The sequence below is a fragment of the Petaurus breviceps genome, unplaced genomic scaffold (genome assembly GCF_028583685.1).
Source record: "Petaurus breviceps papuanus isolate PSGF00001 unplaced genomic scaffold, PetGlider_PUasm1.0 64, whole genome shotgun sequence".
Classification (NCBI taxonomy): domain Eukaryota; kingdom Metazoa; phylum Chordata; class Mammalia; order Diprotodontia; family Petauridae; genus Petaurus; species Petaurus breviceps.
Genome location: NW_027186428.1, coordinates 1,558,441 through 1,568,650, shown reverse-complemented (window position 1 = coordinate 1,568,650; position 10,210 = coordinate 1,558,441). Strand labels below are relative to the sequence as shown.

Below are 10,210 nucleotides of genomic sequence, written 5' to 3'. Positions count from 1 at the left end.
CAAAATGTTGTCTTATTAAGGGCAAGGTTTTCTTTCTTAATAACCTCAGTACCAGAAAAGAACCCAGTACATAGTAATTGCTTAATAAATACTTTGTTGACTGATTTTTCTCCTTGACCAAGGGAAATCCAAAGAAATAGTAAAAATTATAGACTTCCCATCACTTCAGAAAAAATCAGAATTCTATCATACCACCAGATTTTCCTTTCTCCACCCCCCTCCCACATACACATAACACAAATGTATATCTTTCGTATTTCTTTTTTTTTTTTTAATCAATTGGGGTTAAGTAACTTGCACAAGGTTACATGGCCAGGTGTTTCTATGTGGGTGCTAAGTATCTGAGCCCAGATTCGATCCCCAGGTCATCCCGACACTGGGGCCAGTGCTCTTATTCACTGTGCTACCTGGCCGCCCCTCGTATTTCCAAAATATATATGAGAGCCAAGAACTTACTAGGACCAACACCAAAAACTTAGTAACATCATGGTGCCAGCTGCCAGTCTGATTGATCACTATCTAAGCCCTGGGATCCTGGGATTGGGGGGGGGGATCTTCAGAACCAATCCCCTAAGAATTCACCCCTCTTATCAAATCCACTTCTTTCTGGTCCTTGTTCAGCTTCTGGGCTCCAGTATAGAAACAGAAAACACCCAAATTCAACAATGACCCTACTCTCACTATTTTTCACTGACCCAAGATTTATCTGGGACCTCTTTTCATCTCACATTTGATCATACAGGGATCACAATTCCCTCTTCTGAAAAATGAGATATATTCTACATTCTCCATGTCATCAAACGAGAAGATCATGAAAGCTTTTGTAAACCAAAGCATTATACGACTCTTCATGGAAGACACCCCTCCAGGTTGGCACAGATTCACCAATCATCACTTTTCAGATTCATCCTTCAACCAGTTTGGAATCTGCTGAAATATTCTATCTTCCAAACCACCTTCTCTCCAACTCACTTCGCTCCATCTTGTCCGCAAGGTTTGTGGGAGAGATTGTCAAATTCCTTACCGAATTTCAGGTAAACTTATATATCTACCACAGAGACAACATGGAAATATAGGAGAGTGAGGATAGCAGAGACTAAACAGCCAGCCTCGAAGTCAGAGTAACCAGATTCCCGTCCTACTTCTCACAGGTACTTGCTGAGTCTGGCTAGCCACTCAGAACCCCAGGCAATCCTCTAAGCCTGTCAATTTCAGAACAGGTGCCTATCTACCGTGTTTCCCCGATAATAAGACCTATCCCGAAAATAAGCCCTCCCCTTACTGTGTAAGATTCCTCTAAAATAAGCCCTCCCCCGAAAATATGCCCTATTGAGATTGCTACTGTAGCGAAGTACGGTACCCTCTGTATGCACCGTTCCCCCCCCCCCGTGAAATGCACGCCGCGCTCTGAGCTGCATCCAATCAGAGCTGCAGCAGTGAGCGCATCTTCCTGTTCTTCCCCAGTGATTTGCTTATTGAATAAAGGTACATTTTTTTGTTCACATTTACCTGTTTATTAAAATTGCTGTCAATGTTCATTAAAATAAGCCCTCCCCTGAAAATAAGCCCTCTCGTGTTTTTCTGTCCAAAAAAAAAAATAATAAGACAGTGTCTTATTATCAGGGAAACACAGTATAAGGGAGGACATTCTTCACTATGAATTCCCTACACCAATGAAATCCCATATCTGGAACAATTTGTGGATTGGGGGGTATACTTCACCCCCCCCAACCCTAAAAGGAAATATTTCTTCACCGTCTGGAAGGAAAGAAAGATTATGTGATTCAACCTCTTCATTTTATAGAAGGAAAGTGAGGCCCAGAGAAGGTAAAAGACTGGCCTAAGGTCACACAGTATTACATATGCACACCCCCCCCCCCATTCACTTGATTTACCATTCTAGTAATCCTGGCAGACAAGGAAAAAGAGGTGAATCTGTCTTCTCTAGAAGGGCCCCTGAATCCTCGAGGGCTGAGTGAGGAGAGCCACTGCCTACCTTGCTAGCCAGATTTGAGCTATGGGCTTGGCCACAGCTTATACTATTGCCTCCTGCCACCCCATCACAGGGGCAGGTCACCAGAAGATGCATTTTATGGCCATGGTAACTCATACAGGTTACCTACATTCTAAGGCATGGAAGAGACCATTTGTTGTTCAGTCATGTCCAACTCCATGACTCCATTTGGGGTATTATTGCTAAGGATATTGGATTTCCTTCTGCCATTTCCTTCTCCAGCTCATTTTATAGATGAGAAAACTGAGGCAAACAGGGTTAAGTGACTTGCCCAGGTCAGTCGGTGTCTGAAGCCAGGAAGATGAGTCTTCTTGATTTCAGGGCCAACACTCTAGCCGCAGCGCCTCTTACCTGACCCATCACAAGATTATAGAATTACAGCTGGAATGAACCTCAGAAGTTCTGAAAAACACCGTCCCCCCCCCCCCCATTACAGATGAGGGAACTGAAACAAACAGAAGTTAAGTGACTTGTCCAAGGTCATAGCTAATAAGTGTCTGAAAAAGGTCTTTCTCACTCTGAATCGAATGCTTTGTTCAATATACAATTTGAATTTCTAGAAGCAGCCTACTCTCTGGGGATATCATGACTTCTCTGTTTCATAAAGTTCTGATATTCCCATGACCACCCCTTCGGTAGAAAAGAGCCAGGGAGAAGTGACTTAGAGCTCTAGCCACTCTTCCTCAGTGTTCAGAAAATATCGAAGCATGTTGTCAGGCAGACATTTTTATTGGAAAAGGCCCACTTTGGCTCTTTCTCCAGCTCTTCCCTGGGTGATGGACAGCCAGCGCTGTCCCCACCATATGTCTGCAGTGAACCTCCAAGGCAGACTTCCCTTTCCCTATCCCTCCCCTCCCTCTGTTTGAAGGATGGGTCACACTCCCTTGCCCTGGTTTCTTCACTGGGAACTCTGAGCCATCATCATCTCTGGAGGGAAACAAAGATCAGAGGAGGAAACTGAGGCCCACAGAAAGGAAGAGACTTGCCTAAAGTAACACAGTGAGTCAGTGTCTGAACTTGAACTCAGGTCTCTCAATATTCAGAGGGACTGTGAGGTTGAAAGAGAGAAAGGACTAATTCCTGTGGGGAAGTGAGGGCCAACCAGGGGCATTGCCCAGGCTGAGGGAACCAAATCAAGGAACGCTGGATGGATAGAGGGCTGGAGAGCTTGATCTGAAAGCTGGGAGGTCTGGTAGGAAAGTGCATGGATGGTGCCCTACACTGGGGAAAGATGGATGAAAGGCAGTTCAGAAGTTGCCCATCATCATGGGAGCCAGCTTGCTCACCCACCCACCCATCCATCAAAACTCATGTTGTCAGGGTGGGGGTGGGGAGAGCCCTGGGCCAGGTTTCATGGTGGAGACAAGGCAAGAGACAGAAAAGGGCTAACATCAGCTCAGGTAGTTCCCTCCTCCCCCCACAGGCCAGGCTCCCAGGGCCTCACTGAGCCAAGGGCCAAGGGTGGGAGGGCCTTAGATGTCTGTTTCAAACAAGGGGTTAGTGAAGTAGGTGCCACTAGTCCTGGTGGGGATCGTTGGAGAGGAGGCGTCTTCAAAAACCTAAGGGAAAGAGAACAGAGGCAAAGATGGAGAGGGGAGAGGGAGAGGGGGGAGAGAAGGGGTGGAGGAAAGGGAGAGAGGGGGAGAGGGAGGGAAGGAGAGGGGAAAGGGGGAGGGAAGGAGAGGGGAAGAGGGAAAGGGGGCGAGGGGGAAGAGAGAGGGGGAGGGAGGTGCAGAAAGAATAAGAGTAAAGACACAGGGATGTAGAAAGAGAACAGGGAGATAGAACAAGGCACAGAGAAGCAGAACAAAGGCAACCCCAGAGACAGAGCAACAAAGGGAGAGCCAGACATACAGTCAGAGAAAGGAACACCCACCCACCCAGACAGAGAAAAAACAAGGGGCGGGGGCAGGGTGGAAAGATCCCAGGGCGACGAGGACCGAAGAGGAGCTCAGCACCACCATAACTCTGACAATGTCTCTTCTTCACAACCCACCCCCTCCCCCCCGGGGCCCTGAAGACAACCTCACTTCCTTCCCAGCTGTTCAGAAACCAAAGTTCCTGGCCAGACACCATGACCTCAGTGCCCCTAGCCTTGTGGCCAGAGAGACCATCCAAGAAATTGGGGCAGAACCACCTCCCCCCGCCCCCCAAAATTTACTCTGGAAGTTTTGGGTGGAGGGAAATGAGAATGGGGGAAAGGAGGATGTTTACAGAATACACCTCTCCAAAATCCCATCCCTACCCCAAACACTGATCTGGGGCTGGGGCAAGGAGAAGGGAGGCAGACCTGGGAGGGGCCCTCAGTTATTTCCAGGGCTGACTCCCTCCCAGTTGTGTGGTCTCCAGTGACTCCCACATTTGACTCTCCCAGCTATGTGATAACCTGTGACTTCCTCCCAAATCTGACCACCAATAACTTCTGGGTCTCCCCCAAACTGTGCAACCTTTAGCAATTACAGGCTTGATCTCTGATCTCTTGTTCTTTGAAATTATGTGACCCTGTAATTCACTGTGGAAACATCTGCTCACCACTTTTTTTTTTCTGCTTTTTGGAGGGCAATTGAGGTTAAGTAAGTTGCCCAAGGTCACACGGCTAGGTGTGTGTGTGTGTGTGTGTGTGTGTGTGTGTGTGTGTGTGTGTGTGTGTGTGTGTGTGTGTGTGTGTGTGTGTTAAGTGCCTGAGGATCCAAACTCAGGTCCTCCTAACTCCAGGGCCTGCACTCTACTCACTGCGCCACCTAGCCGCCCCCCTGCTCACCACTTTCACAGCAGGGTCAGGATCCAGGACTGAGGGAGGGGCAGGATCTCCAAAAATGGGGTTGTCAAAGCTTTGGTTCCCTTGATCTGATGCAGGTTCTGATCTCTGCCACAGAGTGGGGATCGGCAGGGGCCACAGCCTAGGCCAAGAAGGGGAAGGGCAGGTGAGCCTTGAAAACGAGGATGCTTGGAGGGGTCCCCATAACCTCCTTTCCCACCTCAGTCCCCTCCAGCTGGGGACACCAGAGAGGCTGACCCCAGCTCTGTGCTACTGGACAGGCCTTTCCCTTCTCTGAATCTCAGCTTCCTCTTTTGTAAAATACAGATAATTAGAGAATCAGTAGCTGAAAGAGGTGAGAGTCTCATCTAGCTGGATGCCTTTCATTTTACAGATGAGGAAATTGAGGTCCAGAAGGGGAAGGATCAGCTCCAACATTCCTCTGATTATAAGAGAAAGAGCCAAGATCCAAACCAACATCCTGTCGGCTCAAAATCTCCTGCCCTTTCCACCCTTCATACCTTGGGGAAGCAAAGATGGCTACAACAGGAAGAGAGATGGAAATAATAACAGCTCGCATTTGCTTAGTGCTTTAAACTTAGCAAAATAACTTAAATGTTATATCATTCAATCCTCACAACAGCCCTATGAAAGGTGCTATAATTATCCCCATTTCACAGATGTTGGAAACTGAGGATAAGAATGACTGCTCAGGGTCACACAGCTAGTGTCTGAAGCAGGATTTGAACTCAGGTCTTCTCAATTCCAAGTCCAGCACTCTATCCACCATACCACCTAGATACCCCAAACTAAGAAATCATTGTACCTAGATGGAAAGCCACTTGTAACCTGTAATCACATTGCAAGCTGTAAAACACACCCTATATACATGTGAATTGGGTGGGAAAGGAAATGTTTCATTTCCCTTAAGTCTCTCTGCCTTATCTTCATTGTTTCCTAAGGCTTAGTACTTATACTTATTGCTATTCCCAGCTTAATTGAAGACAAGGAGCAGGGTCTTTCAGCAAGTTCACTCAGGAGGATCCCCTCATTACCATCACTACTCAGTACTTGGGCAAGTCACTTGACTTCTGAGGGACTTTTTGATCATGCCAAACCCACTGGAGCTATTTTGGAAAAATGACTACCTCCAATCCCACCCTCATTCACACTGAACACTGCCAGCCACCTCCCTAATGTACAACTCTGGCTATGTTACTTTACTGCTCAAAAACCTTCAGTGGTTCCCTATTACCTAGAACAATGATTCTGAAGTCTGTGGACCAAGGACTCCTGGGAGGTCATGGAGCAATGCAAGAGGTTCAAGAATACATTGTGAGAGCATATTGAGCCCTGCCCTCCCTTCCCTCTTTAGGTTACATATTGCAGAACAATATAGGAACAGTATTTTAATCTGAAGCTCTTGGTCTTACCTAGATGAGAAATCCTTACCTGTTCTTCAGTTCCAAGATAATCCCCTCAGCTAAATCTGGTTTCCCCCCTTGTCAAAGATAATCACTTTCTTTGAGGAATTTGAGTAGAAAATTCAGGGGGAAATTCCTTTCTCCCTGAAAGACTTAGTGGGGAGGGTGATCTTTTTTCTTGCTTTAATGGAATTGAAGTAATGATCAGACTAAGAGAAGGAAGATGGCTTTGTGACTTCAGTTAATGGAAGTATCTCTGGAGTTCTTTGACTAATGGTCATCTTCCATAAACACACTTTAAAAAGAGTGTTCAAAGAGGAAATGAATAGTTTCAGGAGAATGATTCACTGGGGAGTGCAAATCTGCATTCTGCACTTAAAATTTTTTAAAGACTAGGCAGGCATCCCTATCTTGCCCACGCTGGACACGCAAAGGCTACTTATGGGCCCAAGTTGAAGCTGATCAGCACAAAAGCTGGCCCCAAACTTTTTATTTGCTCTGTGTTGTGACCTGAGGCAGACCAAACACCCATCTCCAACCCCATTGCAGCTCACTGTTCCAGCCTCCACCTCCCCAGGAGAAGAGATTCTCAGCCATGTGCCACCATGCCCAGCATGCAGACATTGAAAATGACTATTATTCTGAGACTTTTATTAAACTCTGAGCCTTTGCTAAGTCCTAGCTGGAGTTTTGTCTGTTGTTTAAGATTATAAATTGTAATTCCAAAAATGGCTTGTGTGAGAGTTTTTTCAAAGGCACTGGGGACAGGAGGGGAGGAAATGGGGAATAACTCTGCCAGTATTTGGACATCTCTCTAAGCAGAAGTGTTTAGAATTAGTTTAATCTAAGTTAACAAAATTGCTTCTGGCAGGCAGTGCCTAAAACACTTAATATAGAATTTTCTTTCACTCTATAAATAAGCAAGTACACCTCCCGAAAGCTGAAAGACAATGTATGAAGATGCTAATATGATTAGTAAAATTTAATTCCATTTAAAGGTATAATCAAATTCATAGTAAATTTTTGTCATTTATTTTCTTAATCCATAGGGCAGCAGTATGGTGCAATAAAAGAAAACTGATTTTAGAATTTGAATCCTAACTATGCCAATTTACTACCTTGACTTTGGGCAAGTAACTTAACTATTTGGGTCTCAATTTCTTCATCTGTTAAAAAAAAAGTGGGAGGAGGGAGGGTTGCATTAGAAAATCAGTGCTTTGTAAGCTGTGGGTCACCACCCCATAGGGGTCACAAAAAATTTGGCAACAGTAAAAGTTTTCTGAACACATGATGACCAAAAATTAATTAAAAATCAAATGCGTAATGAACCCAATGTGTTTCTGGCAGCACTTTCCTGGCAGCCTTGGTTCTGAACACAAAGCATACCCACTTCGCACCTCTGGCCACACAAAGCCAACCAATGGGAAAAGGGGTCACAAGTGGAAAAGTTTTAGAAGCCCTGCACCAGATGACCTCTGAGGTCTGCCTAAGATGGCCCCGTGGCCCTACACCAGGAGTACAACTCTATCATTTCTCACTCCTGCTTAACAGTCTTCTTCCTTGCTCTCCATGCGATTTCCTTGTCCTCATAGACTCGAAAGCCTCCCCTCCCAAAGCTACCTCATCTAGTTTTGTGTATGTATTATATGTGTGTATGCGTGTAGACTACATTATGCATACTTTGGCATGTTTATGTCGTCTTGCCTGATAGATTATAAACTCCTTGAGGGCAGGGACTGTTTCACCATTGTTTTTGTATTCCCTTTGTAGTGTTTGGCATGTAGTGGGCATTTAATAAATGCCTCTCATTGATTGAGCTTACTTTCCTAACCAGTTTTCGGGTATACTGTCCTCTTTTCTCAAATCCCCTGCCCCTTCGTCCAACTGTGGCTCCTACCATTCCAAGCCCCCACCATCTTCCTTCTCCTTTGTATTCGTGCTGTGGAAGTACCACAGTCAAGCTTACAAGGTCAACTACAAATCTCAATCATCTAATCTCAACTGGGCCCATGGTGTGACACAATAATCATTCCAGACATTCAAAGCCTCGGCCAAACTGGCCCACTCGATGGTCCCCAAACCTGGCGTTCCATGTCTTTTGTGCCTTTGCACAGGTGGTATCCCGTGCCTCAAATGAACTCTCTCCTCATATCTCTAGCTTCCTTCGAAGCCCAACCTAAGTGCCAGGGGTCTTTCTGTCTTCCTGTTGTCCAGTCTCTCTTCTTTTTCTTTCTCTTCTAATTCTTTCCCCAGGGAGAAATAAGTTTCCCCCTGAATTTTCTATCCTATGCCCCCCCCAAAAAGTGGTTATCCCTTTGGTAAAGAGGAAACCCAGATTTGTTTGAGGGAATTATCTCAGAATTGATAGTTAAGAAAGCCAAATAAGGGTTTCAGTCTAAGGTACGGTCCTTTTTTATTATTATTTAGTGCACTGACCATCCTCAAATTATCGTGGATCTATTTTTCTGTATTTGTGTTCAATCCAACAGTTGTACCCTATATATAGCCTGCTACATGCAAGATTTCCCCCTTTTCCAGTTGAATCTAAGCTCCCTGAGAGTAGGCAGTGACTATTTTTCTATGTGGGAGCATCCATGATGTTTCTTGACATTATTAAAAAGTGGTCCTGATACTCAAAACGGATGGAGCCTACTGGCTTATAGAGTGAAATGCAACTTTTCTAGTCAGACATTGAGAACCCTCCACAATCCGGTCAATCTGCCTGTCCTTCCTCATCTCTGGAGACTCACTCTCACACGTGCTTCTGCTCCAATCAAACTGGTCTCCTCATCTCCGGGACACACCAGACCCTCTCCAGGCTCCAGTGTTTTTCTGGTCTCTACCCCTTCCTTTTTGCCCATTCTGAACTTACATGACTTCCAAGTTTCTCCTTTTAGCAAGCATTCCTCAGGGAGCTCCCTCTTCTCAGAGCCCCTATGGCCCTGATATCTGTGCATAACATTTCGTCATAGGGTGGGTCTGTCTCTCCTTAGACTGTGAACTTCCTTAAGACAGAGCCCAGGGTCTATTCCTTCTCTGTCTCCCTGAGACTGTGAGTTACTTGAGGGCAGGTTCTTACTTCTTCCTATATTCTTCCACAGCACAGATCTGGGAACATAGGAAAGCCTTAGGACAGATTGATATGGGGTGAGCAGACAGTCCCTCTAGGTGAGACCCACTCTTACCTGACCCTTCCAGTCCGGTGAAGGAGCAGAAGACCTCCAAGCAGAACCATCAGCCCCAGGACCAAGGCAATAGCCAGGCCAGTCACCAGCCCTGAGGTCAGGCTGGCTCCTGTCAGTTCAGCTGTGGAGCCTTTGCTGCCTGAATACTCCACATCCCCCCGCAGGACTCCAAAGGCTGCGCCTAAAAAGGAGAGAAGAAACAGGACGTGCCAAATAAAGAAGGGTTCCCTAAACGCCTTCTCCTCTTCACCCAGGAAATCTTACCTAACAGCAAGAGGGGTCCCCATAGAGCTGGGACTGCCCCTGAGCACTACGGCTTCTATGTCTGCTGAGGATTGTTTTCTGTTTGGAGGGGAAACAGCAGAAGTTTGTGTGTAGGCTTCTGGGGAACTGTCCTGCTCCAAGGATGGGAGAGGGACATTCTTCTCTGGTAGCCACTTCCCCTTATTCTCCTCCCTCTCATGGCCCCTTCTAACTCTGACATTCTACATTCTCCTCTTCTCAAGATTGTTTCAGCTCTGATATTTTGTGTTGTAGAACAAGCAGCTGTTTGAAGACCCTGAAGTGTCCAGTGAATCCAGAGCTGAGTAGGTCACTCTCTATCCTCAGAAGGCTGCTCAGAGCTCTCTTCTTGTGTAGAGACCAGTGTCCCCCCCCCCCCCCCCCACTGAATGGCTGAACTACAGATCAAGGAGCAGAGAGCCAATCAATCAACACATATTTATTAACTCCTAGTATTTATGTCAGATGCTGTGCTAAGTCACCCACCAAAATCATCTCCCACTGGCTTACCACTAATGGGCAACTTAGCCAGTGACATTGACAGAAT

The 10,210-nt window shown here is 46.1% G+C and overlaps 1 protein-coding gene across 3 annotated transcripts in view; it reads right to left on the bottom strand.

Moving 5' to 3' along the window:
• Positions 1-2,724: 2,724 nt before the first annotated feature.
• The window catches only part of AMN (amnion associated transmembrane protein), a 78,560-nt gene continuing 71,074 nt past the window's right edge, over positions 2,725-10,210 (bottom strand). For 2 of the 3 annotated variants that reach the window (XM_069103754.1, XM_069103756.1), the window contains exons 10-12: positions 9,382-9,562; positions 4,776-4,914; positions 2,725-3,573 (exon numbers count right to left, since the gene is read on the bottom strand). In XM_069103754.1, the coding sequence (XP_068959855.1) occupies positions 3,487-3,573; positions 4,776-4,914; positions 9,382-9,562 (407 nt within the window). In that variant the 3' untranslated portion in view covers positions 2,725-3,486. The remainder of the gene's footprint in view (positions 3,574-4,775; positions 4,915-9,381; positions 9,563-10,210) is intronic. The other variant, XM_069103755.1, reaches the window with a different exon arrangement.